Consider the following 21,018-nt stretch of genomic DNA (forward strand, 5'->3'; position numbering starts at 1 on the left):
ATGGATCAAGCAAGCCAAAAACAAAACATGGATACCAAATGTGGTTAGCAGGTGGTTAACAAATAATTGCTGTTGGTGATTCCACATGTGCACAGCTGGATAAGTCAGGTTTCAACAAGCCACACTATGGCCTATCACCTCATGCAGATATTTTCATTGTATTTTATATTTCTTTCCAAGGCTTTTAGGTTAACCAAACTTATAGAACATTTTTGTATGTAATGTGTAGATTCTTCCTCTCTACTTAAACAATATTGGCAGCCTGCAACTAACAACTGTGCTGACTCACATAATTAGGTATTTAATGCCCCTTATTTCAGAAATAATTGGTTTTTTAAACTAACACTGAGAAATGGTATCACTTTTACAAGAGATAGGAATGTCTCGCCCTTCTCTCAATTACAAGATAGTTTTAAATATACTGGAGCACCTCAGTACTATGCACCACACAGGAATATGAACAGCATTCCTGTGTGGTGCATAGTACAGCTGCACAGTGTGATTCTGTGGGCCCACAGACAGGCCAAAGCTGCTTCAGGTCACTTTGGAGGTATGTTGCTTAAATGACATATGCATCTTAAGAAGCCAGAAGCTGTGCCAAAGCTGCGCTCCAGTCCTTGGTATGCATGCATCATTTAAACAGCAAGCCTCTAAAGTGACCCAAAGCAGCTTTATTTTGGCCTGTCTATACTGGACCTGAGATCCATATTTGTAAACAGTAAATGCTCATTTGCCTTAATGGCAGAGTTGGAAACAGTTTGCTGTTGAACATACCGGCTGAGACCCTGCACTGGGAGATGTACTTATACCATGTACTTACATTTCCATAGCATGTGTCCCAATGCTGCAAACTCACCTTGTAAGCCATGCAGGCCCCAACATGGCTGTGTTGTTGAATAGTGTGCAGATGAGCAGAGGGATGTCTTCCTGTAGCTGGACACACTGGGAGAAACACCTGCAGACCTCTCTGAGTCTTTGCACGCAGATGACATCCTTACAGTGTGTCCAGCTACAGGGCTACAGGAAATACCTGGATGTGTTGCTCCTCACCTCTCTAACATGGAAAATCTGCTGCTTACAAGGTGAGTTTTGGAGGAAATTTGGTTTTGTTCCAACCTCAATAACACCCATAAAAATGAGTTGCAATGGCATAAGGATGCCAACCATCCCTGAATATCCAAAACTTCGAAATCCTACTAAGAGACATCGTTACCAGCAGAAATCTGAGACTGCTATACAGTGTGCCCACATCATACGCATATATGCTGAAAGCAGTGTCGGAAGAAGCGGCATGAGTGCTGGAAGGAACAATGGCACATGCACCCACGTGACCCATGAGCATGAGCCCCATTACGTCTAATGGGGCTCAAGCATATGCACCATTTCTTTTATGTGGGGGGGGGGGGGGTCCGGAATGGATCCCCCATGTAAAAGGGACCACTGTACTATTTATTTGTACTGCTATACTTTTTATTTGTATTGCTATACAATTTCTATCAGAAGTTAATCCAGTTGAATTCCTTCCTTTTTCTCCTTTTACAGTTGAGAAAGCCAACAAGTTCGCATTAGATGCTCCACACTGCTTCAGAAGTCTTCTGCATGTGCTTGGGATAGAGGCCTCCATTGAAACACTCATCAAGTCATTTTGCAATGGCAAATCAGTATAAGGACATTATATTATGCATCTGTAGCTTTATTGAATATAAACATTAAGTTATTTTCCATTTAGAAACCATACCCATAAAACATGCTATCTGTACAATTATGGCACATATATATATATATATAAATTGTCAGACAAATAAATACAGCCATTTAAATACAAAATGCTAAAGGATAAGGTACAAGTTGAGTGAATTTCATTAAAAAATTAACTTTCTCAGTTGAAGTGGTTTTTCCTCTCCATAGCATTTCCTAGACGTTCTTCAGATAAACCTAATTCAAGTCTGTAAAAAGTGGCAGTTTTAGTTCACAGTTGTATATGCAACAGTGATTTTTTAGACAATGATACTGAAAATTTTTAATGAAATAAAGTTTGATACCAAAAAAAAAAACCATCAAAGAGTAGCACACTTACTACTTCTTCCATAACCAATGATTGAAGGCAAAACCAGATTTCTCATACCTCCCTTATAAAACAAAATTTTGATATTTTAATTTATCATTGGATCAAAACACAAGCTACTTTACAAATGCAAAGTGTTTGGAGGTTTTTAGACTCAGAAAGATAGTACACAGAAAACAGCAAGAAAGGGTAATGACATAACTTAAAAACATATCCCAGATGTTTTTCTTATGTGTTTCCTTTCCAGGTTTAGATCTGTAAGGATCAACCCTTTTAAAACTACAACTCTAACACATAAGCAGCTGCATCAAAACTCTCACTCTTCTTTTAAAGTGCACCAATTGTCTTCATAAAACATGAAGTTCATAGCTGTTTTACAAAGGTGGGTACCAATCCTCAAGCCACAAATTGAGAAACTATCTTTAAGTCATATTTAAATTCAGAAGTCTCTCTAGCTGCAGATGATGTAGAATTTGACCTACTGTTGATTAGCTAATTTCCATCTGCAATAAGCCAGCTCGAATGCTCATTGCTACACAACTATCTTGCATTGCTTAGGGAGCTATGGAACTGACAGTCTTTCTTGCAAAAGCTTCAGTATTTGAGCAAGATCTTTATCCTTAATACCACAGCAACTTTCACAGTTAACTTGCACATTTAAGAACAGATGTAATCAATCTGTAGGCATAAGCAGGTTTATGAGATCCTGTAAATCAAAATGTGTAATTTGGTAAACTACCAAGACTAATGTAAGTCTTATTCCAGATATGCCTGAACCTACATTTAGACTACCTCACATCCTGTGATTTAAAATCTACAGCTTCTTTGTGACCAAACATTATGATGCTGCACAGCTGTCACAAAACAGTTTTTATCATAATGACAGGGCAGAAGTCATTGGAGAGACCCACAAAATTAAGAATTCTGTTGTAGTATAAGTGAGAATAAATATTAAAGCAGTTTCAATTTATACTCTTACAAATATAGTTAATGTCATGTTAGCAGCTGAATTGGAATTGCAAGAGAATAACTATGTAGACTCTTAGCAACAGGTACTTCTAAAAATACCTATATTTTATTCTCCCAATGTCACAAAAAAGTTGATTGGAACATAAGATAATGCCACTAAATGCTGAGAACTGGTTTGGCTCCAGAAAAGCAGAAGCAGGCCTCTATTTTTGCAGTGGGGGTTTCCTAGCTTCCTTTCCTCACTGTGCTCCCCCAACCCACACCTGAGAGTCAAAGATTTCTGAAACTGCATGCAATGAGGCACCTGGGGCTGCAGCAATTCCATTCTGGGAATGAAACACATCTTTGTATCCATCCCATAACTTTTGCATGAAGTAGCTTTAATCTGAAGTTTCTCAAGTTCATATATGAGCATTTCAGCTACTTCTAGTGAGGCTTATATCACATATTGCAACCAGGCACCCCATAGGAAAGTTTCTGCAACAAGCTTCTTGGGTCACAACTAGTATTTCCAGAGTTTTAAATTCAAAGATTTCATTCCACTGCTTGTGTAAGCACAGTGGCATGCCTACACCTCCACATGTTAAACCCACTGCCATTGTACAACACAGTGAGGAAAGGCTGCACCAAACCTAAGGCATATTTCCACTGTTGTCCTGTTTTTGTGATCAAGGCGTGGCAAAGGGTAGTAACAAATCACACATAGGCACTTCTAGAGAAAATGCCCCTTTGCTGAAGGTAAGTAATACCTATATAATGAGAGGTAAGTTTCTAAGACATAAAGTTCAAGTTGGAAAACCTCAATTGTTATTAAGCTTGCAAACTCTATAAAAGCAAACTGCCTAATGGGGAATTAAGCAAAATGTTAATAGAAAAAGAAAACCTACCAATCAGAAAAATGTAAAGCCAGTAATTTTAGCTTCACAAGCTGCCTCCAATTAAGCTTTCAAGTGGTTTGCTGCACAAGAAGGTATCCAAATATCAATGAGGCACATGTATAACTATTTTCTATGAAACCTAGAGGTTACTGAAAAACAGTTTAGCATAATTGTATTACCAATTGATTGTGAGAAACGGCTTGTCTACAGATTTTTTTTTAATTTTTAAAGGAGCTCCTATTTTAAGTAAGAATTACTATTTTTCATAGTTTTAATCATATGTACTTGACAGAAAGCTGTTTTTATCTATAGCCTTAAGTAAGTTTTTGTTTACAGATTTACTCGCATTTTTTTAAGATCAATTTGAAGAGCTATGCCACTTTAGAAGCAACCAAAAGTATAGTCTTTTCACAAGATTATGAAAAATATGTTTCTGTCTATGCAAGTGGCTGCCCAGGCAAACACTTTGTCAGCTATGCAATTAAAGGTTTTAAATGTGAACCAGTCCATACATTTTACTATTCATTGTGAGCAATTCACATAATGTTCACAAAATTGCATCTCTTTGCCACACTTCATGGAAAATGCTGGTTCCCTGCACTGCAATATTAAACTCAAACACTTCTTTTCTAAACATTATAGAGTAATCACTTGATTCAAACTTCACCACTTTCACAGCAGCCAGTTTCCTAATGGCTGTAGGTATGCACATATCTGTTTTACAGTAAGTCTGTTCTGTCAAGGTGGTCTGAGTGGTAATCCCATGTCTCTGAAAGGCATATAAATTTAAAGCACAATTGAAAAAAGAAAACAAAATAACTTAATTCTCTCCCCTCTCTGCATTCAATAAATATATATAGCCAGTTACATTTTATGGAGAACAAGTGTGCAGTCTTCATTTTCTTTCAAAAGATTTGACATCACTGAGTCATCTTTGGCCTGTGTATTCTTCAAATAGTAGTTGACTATCTTCCCATCAAGTTTGTATTGATGCTGAATGCTTTCATAGGGCTTAAGGTCTAAGTCCAAAACTGAGAGTGAAAACGTGAATCTAGATTTAGACGTTAGAACCACTGGCCTCTGCTCCGAACTGCAATTTGAAGAAGAACAGAAAATATTACTCCTTCCTTTAGGGAAAAACAAAACCAGACATCAGCGATGTTTCAGTATTCCCCCCACTGTGCATAAAAAGCCTACCCATTACCTAATCATGACAAACTACAGCTGATGCTGCATTTTTCAAGTAGCTGTGGTTTTAAGCTTTTCCAGTACAAAATGTGGTGCAAAAAGAATTTAGTGGACACTATTCTTACAAGTTTCCACCTCTATTTATGCCAACCCTTCCTAAATTATTAAACCACCCATACTGCTATGTAAATGAAATGCACTGAGAGTTTAGTCATCTGTTTAAGTAATGTTACTTAAACTAACATGGTTCATTCAGGTGCACCCCATGATTTAGAAGACAGGGGAATACAAAAAGTTACTATCATCTTTTTAGTCAAGATGCTAAACTAAACCAAATACAGCTACATTGCCACATGAATTGTAATTCTGATCTGCTATACAAATGATAGCTCATGTTCCTTGGTAAGTATTGACACTTATTTTGCTGCTATCTCACTGGAATTCAATTTGTATGTGCCTCTGCTACTGCAGTTCAAAATCACAAAGTTAATGACAAATCCCTAGGGGATATAACAGCTGTCTGATTGCTGCCCATAAAGCTGGAGCCAACTCCTCACAGAAGAAAGAATTCACACATTCCATAACTAGTGAGAGCACAAAATATGCTGAAAAATTAAACATGTGCAAGGAATCTAAGGCCTGGGACAGACTGCCCGAAAAGGGTGGCCTGCCGGCAGCCTTTTTTCCTATATAGGGAAGCCACAGCCATCAAACCGCGCGACTTCCCTCCAGAGGAAAATGAACCCGAGAAAAGTGCATTCTTTTTCTGCTGCAGGGGCGACGTAACAAGTGCACTACAGGCGCGGTGCTTACGTAACAATGGCGGTGCCTGTGTACACAAGGCGCCGCCATTGTTATGCTGTTTGTACACTCTAGGGTTAGGGACTGTGCGGTTGCCGGGCGGTCCCTAACCCTAGAACCGGCGCTAGTACGCCGCTTTATGGTGGTATGTACCGCGCCTAACTCTTAAATCTGAGGTGATGTTTTCTCTCTGCTAGCTGGTACATAAGATTTTCTAGAAGAATCTATTCTATATAAATATCCTGAGATTCCAATGAATCTCAGGATATTTATCTTGAGAATGCTAAAGCTAACTTATGATGCTGAGATCTGCCTCTTAGCATCTGTGATGCTATCTTGGCTTGTTTGGATTTTACCATTGGTCACAAGTTGGATGCTCAGGTAAACAGAAGGTGATTACAGGGCCTTCTAGATAGATACAGATCAGCTGACAAATGGCAAAGAACCCTCAGTCCTTCAGTTTAAAAGATAAGGGTGGGAAACCATGTCTGTCTCAAGTTTTTCTTTTAGGCTATGACAAGATATTAACAGTCAGACTAAATAACATAGTTATCACTTAAGGTACCAGTGCATTTCTAGAGATGCTTAAAACATAATTAATGTAGTTTGGATATTGCTTAGCAATTCTCATAGAACAAGGGACAAGATCAATTGGGTTTCTTCAACAGTAGAAATGGCGAGTAATCCAGGAAATAGCACATATGGATGTTGTCCTAATAACTGTTTATATATGGCATCTATCCTATAAATAAGATATGTTTACTTTTAAAAGACCTTCCTTCTAATACTCAGAGTGTCCACTTTGTTGAGAATAGACTGCAACTCTTGAAATCTCTGGTAATAACCCCTGAAGAAGGCCAATTTGTGACAAGGCTAAAACATGTTGGGCTTTTTAAGATAATAAAGTTTGGTGACTATCAACAGCACGTGGGACTTCATTTCCTTTATCTCTTCCACGGTGAATATGTGCTTTCCAGTTTTTTGTTCTGTTTCAATTTTTCAGGGTAGAAAAATGGATTACAAGCCTAAGCAGCTCCACTTAAACACTGTATACTGATTATTCTGAATAATCCAAATATAGTTTGTCTACAAAATTTTCATATTACTGTCCTTTCTATAGAAAAATCTGTGTTAAAGGTCTGGATAGTACCATTCATCCTGTTGACAAGGTGAAAGGGCAATCATGATGGAACAGTCCTTTGCTGTCATTGCAACTCTGTACTGCTGAACCTGTAACAAAATCAAGATATGACCCATGTAATACATGAGGATTGTAGAGCTGTGTCAAGTAGTTCACAAAGGGAAGCTGAGTTCTGTTTACTGCCATTCAGTAATAAGACTTCACCTTCTGCAAAAAGACCATGTGGAAGAACCACAATGTAAACTGCAATACGCTCATATACACGGGTAAGTACTTCAGGGATAAGCATTTCCATAATTACATTTCTGCTACTACAAGAGCCTTTTCATTTATTAATTAATAAATAATAATAATAAATTGTTTATTTCTAGCCCGCCTTTCCATGAGATCAAGGCGGGTTACAACATCATAGAGCAACAAACGATAAATATCAACAATACAATATAAAACAAAATCAGAGATTAAAACAAGGAATTAAAAACACAGATTAAAAACCTTACAAAAACTAGCCAAAGTGCAGGTGCAAAAGGAGGGGGGGGAGAAAAAGCGATTACAACTGGGGGAAAGCTTGTTCGAAGAGAAAGGTTTTGAGTCTCTTCCTGAATTGGTCGAGGGAGGGGGTCGAGCGGAGCTCTTCGGGAAGCGAATTCCATAACCGCAGGGCTGAGATAGAAAACGCCCTCTATGCAGTTGTAGAGCATTTCGAGGGTGGAACCCTTAGAAATTACTTCCCGGTTGACCTGAGTGTGCGGGGGAGGATTATATGGGGAGAGGCGGTCCTCCAAGTACCCTGGGCCCAAGCCATTTAGGGCTTTATAGGTTATAACCAACACCTTGTATTGTGCCCAGAAGCGAATAGGCAGCCAGTGCAGATCTCGCAGAACAGGTGTTATGTGGCTGGACCTGGAACATCCAGTGACCAGTCTGGCTGCCATGTTCTGCACTAACTGAAGCTTCCGGGTTTGGTACAAGGGTTGCCCCATATAGAGAGCATTACAGAAATCCAACCGAGAGGTTACCAGAGCGTGTACCATGGTTTCAAGGTCCCCCCGGCCCAGGAAGGGTCGCAGCTGGCGTATCAGGCAAAGCTGATAACAAGTGCTCCTGACCGTCGCATCCACCTGAGAAGTAAGGTGGAGCGACGAGTCCAAGATCACCCCCAGACTACGAACAGAGTCCTTCAGGGGAAGCGTGACCCCGTTCAGGACAGATGGACAAATCTCCAAACCTGGACCCGGGGAACCTATCACAAGTACTTCCGTTTTCTCTGGATTCAGTCTGAGTCTGTTTTCCCTCATCCAGCCCATTACTGACTCCAGACAGGCATCTAGAGGAGAGATGCCTTCCCTGGTCACTGCATCAGTCGGAGACACAGAGAAACATTTGGGTGTCATCAGCGTACTGATAACACCATGCCCCGTGTCTCTGGATGATCTCTCCCAGCGGTTTCATGTAAATGTTAAATAGCATGGGGGACAGAATGGCTCCTTGAGGGACACCAAATGTAAGGGCCCTCTTATTGGAGCACACGTCCCCCAGCTGCACCATCTGGAATCTACCCGAGAGGTAGGAACGGAACCACTGGAGCGCAGTGCCCCTGATTCCCAACTCTCTCAGGCGTTCCAAAAGGATACCATGGTCAATGGTATCGAAAGCCACTGAGATGTCTAAGAGCACTAACAGGGACACACTTCCCCTGTCCATGCCCAGACGGAGATCATCGACCAAGGCGACCATGGCAGTCTCAACTCCATAGCCCGCCCGAAAGCCAGTTTGAAATGGGTCTAGAAAATCAGTATCATCCAAGACCGATTGAAGCTGAATGGCAATTACATGTAGGAAGCCACATATGATAAAGGGGAAGCAGGACCATACTGCTAGCCTTATCTCCTATGTAAAACTGTATTCCCAGAGCTCACTTCTTATGTCCATACATTAAGCATGGAAGTCTGATCAGGGTGAGTCTACATGTTTGGAATTCTATCCTGTAAGAACTCTTACAGTTGGGGTTCCCATTTGCACAGAAGCCTGTGCACCCTCACTGCCTATTCACCAACGCCAGGATTATTCGGAGACAGACCATGTCCTACTGTGCCCTTTGGTAACAGGTTCAGGCAACAAAGGCTGTATGAAAGGCAATTACTAATAAACCCTGTGTAAAGTGTGCAGAGCATTATTTAACAAAACTATTTTCTTAACACTGGTTATTAGAAGGCAATCCACTAGACCTCCATAGAAGCTGATCTTAATATAGGGTGGCACAGAAGTAGTCAATATTTGATCAGCAATGTCACCACAATTGCTAATACACAATTATAATAAGTAACACAGAATCTGTATTGTGATACAAGTCCAATTCTCAACAGTTAGACTGCTCCCTGAACAAGTTGCCTTGTCCTGGCCTGTAGAAAGCTGTCACTCCAGCCCTAAGCATCATGACCTAGACTTAGTGACCAAAGGAACTATCATTTCACAGATTCCAGAGAGAGATGCCTCACAAAGAAATGAGTTTACATATACCACATGCTTTACATGCAGAAAGTCCAAGGTTCAATCCTGGGTATCTCTAGTTTAAAAACAACAGATAATGGGAGAGGTCTGATTTGGTTCACAGCAGCTTCCATGTGTCACTTCCTATCATCTGAAATTTTTATTTATTATCATTTTTCAATCACACCCCTCAAAACAGCTCTAGGTATTAACAAAGCATAAATAGATAGCCACACACACCAAGGTCAGGTACTTGGTGTTGTCTTTGCCTGCCTCCATCTCCTTTTCCTTCCTCTAGTACAACTGCCACAGGGAGTAGTCTAGCCGGAAAAGCAGCAGCTGCCCTCCTGGGCAGGTTGTAGAAAATCTTAAACATAGATCTTTCTGCTATGTTATACCCTAGCCTTGCATTATTTTCAGCAACTATTAACTATTTAGAAATTACAACAGTAATTATCTTCGTCGTCTCTGTGATTCATACAACTGGAAGCCACAGGAATACCCCATTGTGTGATTTCACAGATGATCACTTGAAGAACTAGAATTTGAGATATACAACCTGTCCATACAAGGGTTCATAGTTATAAAGAACTTTGACTCTTATTAACAGATACCTTTGTCAAAGCATATCCTACTGTTCCATCATCTTCAGTTGAGAGATCCAGTAGCTTCTCGTAAAATGATTCATTATATGGTCCATCAATTTGTAACATATTCCTAAGAAAAAACAAAATAAGTATTTAATACAGAAAATGAATCAAGTGCACTTATTATGAACCAATTCTGCCAAATGTCTTCGTTACCAGATCTTTACATCTAGCAGCTCAAGGAATATTTATTTTTACACCTGAGACTACACTACCCTCTAGTGGTCATAATTTAAAATTACAATCAACAAAACAAAACAAAAATCTAGCTTGATATGTAAAAAGACAAGCAGGGTGTGCTGCAAAGGAAAGTATATTACTACTGTTGACAATTCCAGACACCCAATCAAGCCCTCTACAATACTCTAGTCCATTTTTAGCTTCCTCAATTAATCAGACACCATCATTCCATGGTCACTAAGCATGCTCATTCCTTAATAAACTACTTTAGGTTTGCCCATTATAATTCTTTTCTCTAAAGATCTGGGGACTCCTCCTAGCCTGGACTTGTGTGTAGATGATGGTGCCATTTTCATTATATTAGGATTGGCATAAAAAACTACGTATTCACTAATGTTCTAAAAGGGAATCCTGCACAGCAAATGTCTTGCTACTATACAAGGTAGAAGTAAAATTCCCAGTAAACAGAAACTAAGCATTACTAACGTCAGCCATTAAAAAGACAGCAAGCCTCATTGCAAATTACAGGCCTATTAGGGTCTTTTGTTCTGTTTCGTTTTGTTTTTACAAGTTGCATGAGATGTAAAATTTAGACAGGTAGAATATAAATTTTGCAAATGGGAGGTGGGAAGCGTATCCCAAAGAATGACCTTCTACTGGTAGTATTGAATGTGAAACTTGAAAATTTCTCAGCATAGGCTTAAATTCAAGACAAACCCAGTTTTAAGTCCATTTGATTTCAATGGGGCTAGGCTAGGCATGTCTAACTATGGATTTAAGCCACACTTTGGTAACTCATGGTTAGAAAGAAATATTTTTTTATAGTCCAGATCTACTGTCATCCAAATCTCATTGAAGTTCAAGCATGTAGCATTCATACTTTCAGCACTAAGAAAAGAACTATGTAAACACCAAGCATGAGCATACTTTTACTCTCCATTGACAGAGGGTAAAGAAGCAAGCTGGCCACTGTCATTTTCAACAATATAAAAGCCTAACATGAGCTAAAATGTAAACACACTGCAAGTTTTCCTTTACTAAAGGAATCTACAAGATACAAAGGCCTCTATATTGTAATCAACTACTCCAAAAATAAAGCATTGTTCATTGGATAAGATGTTAACATTACGCGAGGATATTAACTGGAAATAAATTTTCATGCTGCATAAAAATAAAAGCTTAGAACATGTGTCCAAGTACATTCTGGTCTCTGACATATAAGACAAAAATATTAGCTGTCTTGAAATACCAGTCACAGGAAAGGAGTAGCAGAAAACTATGAAAAATAAGCTAAAGGGTTGATCGTAAACTAAATAGGTCCTCTAGATTTTGAGAAACCTTAGTATATCTTTGCTACCAATGTTTCAAAATGCTCAGTACAACTCCACCAATGATGTCAACTCTTATCTTTTTATCTTCTGTGCTGAAAACATGGATTATAAAATGTTACCTCTCATTGGGAAACTCTTCCAAATATTGCTCCACTCTGTTGTACAATGGATAAATACCCTCAATGTCCAGCATATCCAGCATCTGAGTCTGAAGTGTTTTGTAGAGGAGACATCCCCTTGGCAAGCCAGAGGTCTCAATTTTATTCTTACCTAAAAGAAAAATACATTTTCAAAACCCTTCTTATAAAATACATGGAAATCTCTGGTCAAAAATAGTACAGGAAAATATGGAAGAATTAAGCAAGGTCAAGATCTGAATACTTCATTTCATAATCACCCATCTGAAAACAGTCAAAGTTAATTGAAGAAGCATTGGAAATCAATGTTCAACACTAATCTGAAAGAATATTTCCAGTGTGACAAAACGTTTTGGTGTTCCCCATATTAGAGGAAGATCAATGAAGATTATTCTAACCTGAGAAGCATAATTTACTCTGCTTTGGAATAAAAAGACACGAGTCCAACAGAACCTTTGAGACTGAGAAAAAGAAAGCTTAGGCATAAACTGAAGTGAATTATAGCCCACTTCATCAGTGGCATCTGATCAAGTGGAGTGCACTCCACAAAAGCTTACTCTAGAAATTTCTTTTTCCTAGCTAGTCTCAAAGATGCTACTGGATTTTTGTACATGCTATTATTTTTGCAGGTTTTGGAAATATATGATTCTCCACATACTGTTATACAGCCAGGGGGAGGGGGGTTGATGTTTTAATTGATTCAGTAACATTGCACTTATACATCTGTATAAGGATATGTTTTGTACATTTTACACAGTAGAGTAGGGCAGGATACCAGACTTTGGAAGGCTGTATTCTGCCAGCGCGCGCGCGTGCACGCACACACACACACAAATTGAAGTCACTAAGAAAGTATTTTCTGATTTTAAAATGATCTCTCCTGGTCTTAAAATTACCCAGGGGGGCCTAACAAAAATATCCCCAAGCAAGCATTTGAAGGCAAACTTTGTTGTTATTATTGTTGTTGTGTGCTTTCAAGTAATTTCCAACTTATTGCAACCCTACTGAACCTATCATAGGCTTTTCCTGGCAATATTTGTTCAGATGGGGCTTTCCCTTTATCTTCCTTTGAGGCTAAGACACAGTGTCTTGCCCAAGGTCACGTTGTGGGTTTCTATGGCTGAGTGGGAATTCGAATCCTGGTCTACAGACTCATGGCCACTACACAACACTGGATTTTTTTAAAAGTCCCACAGAAACAGCCTTGGGGCCACATGCGAGATGCAGGTGCTCTTTTCCCACCCCCACAAAAGAAGCTTCCCTTAAAAACTTGTTAATAATACAATATCTCACTGGTTCTCAGATGGTGGGGCAGGACCCCCGGGGGGAGCACAAGAGTTGCTCAAGGGGAGTGTGAGACTTGGAGGCCTTGGTCCTTCCCCCTCTCTTCTCAAACTTTTTTATGTGTAAGAAATCCTTTGAGTTAAATATTGAATTTACTTTAATAAAGCTATTTTAAGATGAACCATGCTATCTTCTTATTAAAATATATATGAATGTGCATATGAAAATATGCACACTAAATTAATTAAAACAAATTGTTTTTATGTATATACTACGTCACCATTGTAGGGACGACATCCACATGTAAATGTAAAGGGGAGTCCCCAAGGGTAAAAATGCAGTTGAGTAACACTGCAGTATCACATTAACTGTGGCTCTAAAAGGCAACATATTTAAGTTCTGCATGCAAGCATGATTTGAGCATCTGGTTATGACTGGAGACCAGGGTTCAAGTTCCTGCTGGGCCATGGAAACCCACTGGGTAACTTTGAGCGAGGCACACACTCTCAGCCCCAGAAAACCCTGTAATAGTGTCACCTTAGGGTTGCCATAAGATAGAAATGATCTGAAGGCACACAACAACAAATACAAGAAGAAAAACATGCAGAACTAGTTTAGATTTTTCACACTGGCATATGCATTAAGCTCCTTAAAAGTTACGTAAGTCATCAGTTTCTTTTGTCTCACAGTAAGAAACCCCAACTGTTTTAAAACTGGCACAATTAAACACTCATCTATTATCTGGTTTAGTAGCAAGGAGAGATGAGAAAAAATATTAATTTTCATGTACTGAAGAGGTTTATTGTTCAGACTGAAAAACTGTAAGTATGGGTTAGGCGTGCATATACATAAGTTTTAACACATTCCAACTTTACCCATTCAGCTTCATTAACAGGTGCAGGGTTTGGCCTGACCCCACCCTTCCTTGAGCTACACAGTCTCACACAATCGCTATACACTGTTCATAAGAACAAATGAGCCTACACACATGATCTGGATTACTGCTCTGCCATGTTTGAGGTTGGATGTATATCTTGTGTACATGCTAAGGCTGCATTCAAACATAATGCTAATCTGTGATCAGGCTCATTATCTTTTGTTTCTTCTTGAGCCCAGCAGTTAAAAGGAAATCTGACACTTCCACTTCTATTTTTAAATAATTCCTGTTAAGGTTCGCATCTCACAAACAATCTGCACTTTACTGAAAGAAGCCAACTTCAAAAGTGTGATTTATGAAGCCAGCTTCTTTGAATACATTTTGATTAAGATTAAATGTAGTTTAAGATTTAGACATAACACTTCTTATCTTCTCCCTGGACCAGCATTCAAAGGGAAAAAAAGAAGAAGGGGCACACCAAATGCTCACATGATGCATCTGACAATCTGTCCAAACTAGATCTATATGTCCTAATGTGTCGTGATCAGCAAATATTTGGATGGATTTAGTTCATTAAATTAACATAAGCATAAGGTAAATGAATATTTTATACTCAAAATATTTAAATAAATACCCAGCACATTTTGGCTGAATAATAGGGCTATAAAAACACACACATTTTAATTAATAAGTGGGAAATTATAGCACAATAAATAATTTTGCCACTATATTCTCAAAATATTTTTAACTCTTATTTATATTCACTGAATGTAAATGCACAAAGGCACTGTGTGAGCATCCAGATGATTTAAAAGTATGTTTGTTTTACCAAACTGGAAGCACAGCAAATCAGCACAGTAAAAATCTATGCAGACAGAGCACTGCTTCAGAGCAAAGAAGCCAGAAAGATACAGAAATTGTTTTCGCAACCTACTGTGCCACCAAATACATTTACAGCAAATTGTATCAAATTGTATTTGATTTCTATTTATTATTATTTATTATTATTATTATATTTAATTGTATCCGGCTATTTTCCCAAAACTGGGACTTAAGAGTGGTTTCACAATATTAATAAGAGCAAAGAAGAAACTTCTTACCATTTCTTACTAGTTCTTTACTGAAAGCACTTGCTTCACAGTAACTCCTTCCTTGTGATGAGGGAACAATCTTCATATCACCTGCTTTGCAGACATCTGTGCTGCTGAGCAGAGCCATTGTTATTACATGGATCAATTCTTTCAGAACTGTCCTTGTACAATGTGGCCCACTGACCAGGCCATTTGATGGAAAGAAGAAAGGCTTCAGATGGTGAGCGAGTTCATTGAGATCAGATAAAGAGTCCTCATTATCTTTACAACCATAAATTAATTCACCATTCTGTAATAAGAAAAGAAGTCATCCTGATAAATATTCTACTAAATGTATTTCAATTTACTATATGAGTACCAAACATTGTATTTTTATGTGTCTTGTGGTGTAGAGGTTTGAAAGTGTAGGGTCTTGTTTGACTTAAATGAAAGAAATTAAGGCGGGATACAAACCGCCATATAGTACGTATAGGATACGTACTAGGGTTAGGAAGGGGCGGTGCTTCCGCACCCCCCTAACCCTAGTACGTATCCTATACGTACAAGATGGCGGCGCCCCTTCCACATGGGCGCCGCCATCTTTACGTACTGGACGCATAGCGTCCAGACGTGTCACGGCGCCTATGACGTCGCGAATGCGCCAGCGGCACTTCATGACGCCATCAGTGCGCCGCAAGAAGAAGCTCCGAAATGGAGCTTCTTTTTTGCTCCGCGCGGGAGACGCGCGGTTTGGCTGCTGCAGCTCCCGCGCGGAGCAAACGGCGGCGGCGGGGAAGCGCCGCAAAGCGGCAGTTTGTATCCCGCCCATGGATCACATCTTGCTCAGCTACATAAATGCTGGGCTTATCCATGAGAAACTCAGATCAAGTCAATCTATCAACCATTTCTCCCTCTGAATAAGATCCAATACACTGAATGTCATCTTGATTAGGATCAGCAATAAATTTATGTTTAATCTTCCACAGGGATAGGATTCCTTAACAGTATTGCAGTAGGTCGGTACCAATGACAACAATGTGGTTGGTACTATTATAGGCAGAATTGGAGCTTGGTAAGTTCTAATTCAAGTCAAGTCAAAGCCAATAATAGGTCCAGACAAGGTGGACTCCAAGGGTACAGCTGTCTATGAGTGTCCTCCTTTTCTCTGTTCTTAGTCACCTTGAAGCCTCCACTCTGGTGTTAATGAGATTGAGGAGGTATCTCAAGTTGATGTCACTACTGGCTTGGGCAGTGTTGATTGAGGCGTCTGTCTGACCTTAATACTGGAGGTTCAGGGTTGAATGGTATTATGGATGAAAAGCCTATACTAACCTGCTCTATCAATGGTGGAGGTCAAAAGAAAATTTTTGCACAATTTATTTAGGTTCTACAATTAATCTGTCTGTAGTACAAAATATACACTGATATTTATACAGTAAACCACCACATACCAGCTTGAATGTCTCCAAGAAAGGGGTGGGGAAAACTACAAGAAACTATTGATATTGATTAATACAAGTCTATAGAGTCTCGTGTTAATTGATCTTCTTGTGTGAAAGTGGCTACAGATAAAAATGTCTGCTGCTAATTTGTGTAATCTGTGTAACATGGATAACAGTTAGTTCTGATTACTTTATGTAAGTATCTCTTTCTGATACACTTCCTAAGCAACAGTCTTGACTACTCTATGTCCTGGAGATTCCATTAATACATTTTTTGTTAATAGACATGAATAGATTAAAGATTTAATTTTATAAATCATGTTGGCTTTGGTTAGTGTAAAATATATTTATTTTCTATTATAACGTCTATAAAATATAAACTTCTTATGAATATCTTCTTCTAGTTAATATTGGGAAGTGCATTTATTACAAGCATTTAATTTGTATTTTTTCATTTGCAAAAATACCACAACAACCCTTTATTGAACTCCCACAAAACAATCTGGAAAAATCTCATATCCACCACCCCCCCCCCAAAAAAAAGTGAGCATTATAAAAAAGGGCAAAGAATATTTTCAACTATTTTGCGTGATAAGTAATTTTTCTGTTTTCAGTGTGGATGGGAAACAGTGGAAAGAAATATAATCTGTAGATTTCATCACTACAAGGATGTGACAACTTACAGTGAAACTTCACATTGGTCTGCAGGTTCATTGTGGCTTTGTACTTACTAATACATGTCACCGCCTTTTATCAATAATATTATCCATCTTATATTTTCCTTTGGTTCCACTGACCATTTTTTCCCATTCTTTTGAGACTATACTATGGTATCCAAATATATAGACCCACATATATGTTTCCTTACAGCTTACAGTTGTAAACTGCTTAGACACTGTTAGTTCAGTATGAAGCGGTATATAAACGAAGCTGTTTGTTTTCCACAAAATCTTTTTTTCTTGTTTTTCTCTAAAAGTCCTGCCCTTTGCATCTTCGCATCAAAATAATTAATACTAATTTACCTTCAAAGAATGAAACAGAGGCACATTCCTAATAATATTACTACATATGCAATATTTCCCTAGTGAAAAGTGAAGATCTGAATTACTTGTTGATTGTATTTAACTTTGAGTGACTGGCAGGTGACCAAGGCTCAACAGAAAGATATATGTGATGGGACAGACAGGGTGGTAAACAAAAGACTCCTCTAAGATTTTCAGTGCCTCTTACCTTAAATATTTTTAAGTTATTCTGTGCCTCCTGTAGTAGGCTTCGCAAGGCAAAGTGCATTCGCTGTTTATTTCTGAAAGGAAAAAACACAGGACTATTTAAAATTGAAAAATGTAACTAAGTAAATACTAAAATATTCCTGTCCTTTCTGATTTGCAAATCTATGTCCTTAAGTTCCATCCCCTCATCTGCTACAAAGCCTTTTCTGAAGCCCTCCTAATCAGTCTTAAATTTTCTTCTTATTGCCACATTATTTATCTGTTTTCATATCTGTGGCAAACCTCACCATGCATGTGAGGAAGTAGACTAAGTCTACAAAAGTTTATGCTACAACTTCTTTTGCACAATTAATCTCAAAGATGCTTCCACCTAAGAAGAGTGGGCTTTCAAACAGGATCGATAATATTTTTCATTACACTAATCTTCAACAGTGGGAGTAAACAGTGCTAATTTTATAACCATTGTGGTAAGAAAAGATGAATACAAACTATACACAAAGTATTTTTTTTTTAAAAAAATAATCATTCTTTCTTACCCTGAGAAGAGATCTAGGGGACAATATTTACTGAGCTGTTTCCACTTTCCTTTTGCTACCTGTAAACATACAACAATTATGAATGAGTTCAAAGGAAAGTCCCAGTAAACATTCACTTACCATATATCTTGTGTACAAGTCAACCTCATGCATAAGACAAAAGAAGGTTTTAGGACCAAAGTAAAAAAGAAAGAAAGAGTAGACTGATTTTTGAAATCACAACTCCTGATTCATACATCACAAGGCAGTAACTGTGGAAAGCAAAACTGAATTAGTTTACCGCTCTTCCAACCCCCATTCCAGAAAGCCTATCCAGAATATCATGGTCAATGATACCAAAAGCTGCTAAGAGATCTAGTAGAACCCAGAGCGAGGCACTCCCCCACACAGTTTCAGAGTAAGTCATTCTCTAAGGCAACCAAAACTGTCTCCATTCCATAAACAGGTCTGAAACTATATTGAAATGTGTCCAACTAATCTGCCTCATTGAGGATCCCCTGCAGTTGACAAGCCACCACATGCTTTTGCCCAAGAATTAGATGTTGCAGACTGGACTATAATTATCTGGCATAGCAGGATTCAGTGGAGGTTTTTTTTCCAGATCTCTTACAATAGCCGCCTTCAGGGTCCCTGCCCTGTTGTAAAGAGCCAATAATCACTCTCCTTACCCACTCAGTATCTCTCTGTCCTGTTTAATAAGCCAAGAGGCACAAGGGTGTAGTATTATTGTTTTATATCCCGCTTTTCTCCTAAATGGGATTCACATGTAATGGCTCTCACTTCTCCAAGTATCCTGTCCACACCCTCAGGCTGCACAAACAGAATTATCCATCTCCTGGATAAGCAGGGTCAAAGATACATCCATCAGACCTGTATCAACTCTTGCATCCAAGTCAAAGCAAATCTGAATGATTTTATCTATGAAGTGGTGGACATCAGGTTGTTGAATGGCTAAAATTGCCCTTTAGGGTAGATTGTAACAGATCCCTGACCACTTGAAACAGGTTTGCTGGATGGTTCTATATTATTGTAATGAGATTCATAAAAAGACTGATCAATACAATTTATGAACAGTTTTCAGTGAAGTTATTTTCCATAAGGTAAAGTGGCTTCTTATGAAAGGAACTTGTTATAAATTATAAAGCAAGTGATGTTTCACTAAAGCATCACTTTAGGCACAATTTAAAGTTTCTAATTTATTGTTTTCTGAACAGCAGTCAAGATGGAATATTAATTCTACCATGGTGAACTACAAACAAAATTCACACATCATTGACAAGACATTACCTTTAGATGTTGATGCATACAATAACGACACACTTTGTACTTTATCTCTTGGGAAACATGGCTTGAAAAAGGGAGAAACCCACATTTGGGCTGTAGGAAGAGATAAGTAGATATTTTAATAAACCTGATACATTTAATATAATATATTTAATACTCACATACCAGTTGCATTTTGGCCTCGAGCAGACAGGCGGCTTGGAGTGGCCTCTGGCTGCTCCAACCATGAGAGTGCCCTAAGCAGCATGGGACGGCAACGACCAGACACTGCGGTCCCGAGGGCGGCCGCTACTGCGGTCCACAATGGACCACCAGCAAGGAGTGTTTTTTTGAGGTCCTTTTCAGTCTAATTCTGTGCAATTCCTGTGTTTCATCCTTCACATGAGGGTTCAGGACATATGCCTAACATATTAGCCTTTCTGCTAATTCTTCTGCTACCACCATTAGTACTGTATATGCATAAACTGTAGACTTCCTTCTGTTCATGTTGTGTGATTATTACAGCAAGCTCACACCATTTCTTATACATCCCATAGCATTTGCTGTACCCTAAATTAGACTGATATAATAAATCCAATACATATCTGATTATTTTTAGTTGCTCAATTTTCAAATTTGTAAATTTGATAGAAACATATAAATAACCAAGAATGAGCAGAAGTTAGAGGAGTCACTTATAAATGCATCTTGCATCATTTTGAAAGACTAAATGCATCAAAATCACTCTTTGCAGACCTGTCACCTCCTGCCTCCTTTTATACCAAAGCATCTATTAGTATGGGCATACTAAGCACTCTTTTTTGACTTTGCTCTAAACACCTGCACTGATAACTTGAGAGCAAAAATCTTATTCTACTAAGAAACTAAGGAAATTAGAAAATTCTCATACTTTTGAAAACTGGTAAATACAACACTTAGGGAAGAACAGTGGGATACAAAATTTACAAATGAGCACCAGAGAGGTGTAGTGATTTCAGTATTGGACTACATCTCTGGAGACCAGGATCTGAATCTCTACTCAGCCATGGAAACTTTGGGCAAATCATATGTTCTCAGCCTCAAAGGAAGGCAATGACAAACCCCGCAACAAATTTTGCCAAAAAACCCCCATGATAGATTCACCTTAGGGTCTCCATATGTCAGAAATGACTTGAAACAACAACACAATTTATTAATATTTTTGTGTTTTTCTTTTAATCCATTCCAATATATTCAATAAAAGTGATCAGAGAGACAGAACGGCTACAATGCTAATATAGCTATATTAATGTGTACACTTAAAATATTTTAAAAGCTCCTGGAAGACTTACCTTAATCTCTACACAAAGTATGGGTCGGTGTTCAACAAAATGTAGCCTGGTGAGGTTAGGAAGGCACATAGCATAACCACTAAGAGCATCCATGTCTTTATCACAGCGAGACTCTGAAAGGAAAAAAAAGAGAAAAGTAATTACTTTTTTACATGTTAA

The 21,018-nt window shown here is 38.5% G+C and overlaps 2 protein-coding genes across 9 annotated transcripts in view; one reads left to right on the forward strand and one right to left on the reverse strand.

Moving 5' to 3' along the window:
• The window catches only part of CENPP (centromere protein P), a 264,711-nt gene extending 262,657 nt beyond the window's left edge, over positions 1–2,054 (forward strand). For all 8 annotated transcript variants that reach the window (XM_089523713.1, XM_089523723.1, XM_089523687.1 and 5 more), the window contains one exon: positions 1,543–2,054. In XM_089523713.1, the coding sequence (XP_089379839.1) occupies positions 1,543–1,667 (125 nt within the window). In that variant the 3' untranslated portion in view covers positions 1,668–2,054. The remainder of the gene's footprint in view (positions 1–1,542) is intronic.
• IPPK (inositol-pentakisphosphate 2-kinase) overlaps positions 1,673–21,018 on the reverse strand; it is a 45,803-nt gene continuing 26,457 nt past the window's right edge. Inside the window, exons 5-13 of the mRNA XM_089523656.1 lie at positions 20,860–20,972; positions 19,553–19,642; positions 18,266–18,324; positions 17,731–17,803; positions 15,089–15,368; positions 11,810–11,960; positions 10,147–10,249; positions 7,052–7,131; positions 1,673–5,002 (exon numbers count right to left, since the gene is read on the reverse strand). Of these exons, the coding sequence (XP_089379782.1) occupies positions 4,777–5,002; positions 7,052–7,131; positions 10,147–10,249; positions 11,810–11,960; positions 15,089–15,368; positions 17,731–17,803; positions 18,266–18,324; positions 19,553–19,642; positions 20,860–20,972 (1,175 nt within the window). The 3' untranslated portion in view covers positions 1,673–4,776. The remainder of the gene's footprint in view (positions 5,003–7,051; positions 7,132–10,146; positions 10,250–11,809; positions 11,961–15,088; positions 15,369–17,730; positions 17,804–18,265; positions 18,325–19,552; positions 19,643–20,859; positions 20,973–21,018) is intronic.

This window comes from Sceloporus occidentalis, unplaced genomic scaffold, assembly GCF_023333645.1.
Source record: "Sceloporus occidentalis isolate IW3139 unplaced genomic scaffold, rSceOcc1.0.p SCAF_1, whole genome shotgun sequence".
Lineage (NCBI taxonomy): Eukaryota > Metazoa > Chordata > Lepidosauria > Squamata > Phrynosomatidae > Sceloporus > Sceloporus occidentalis.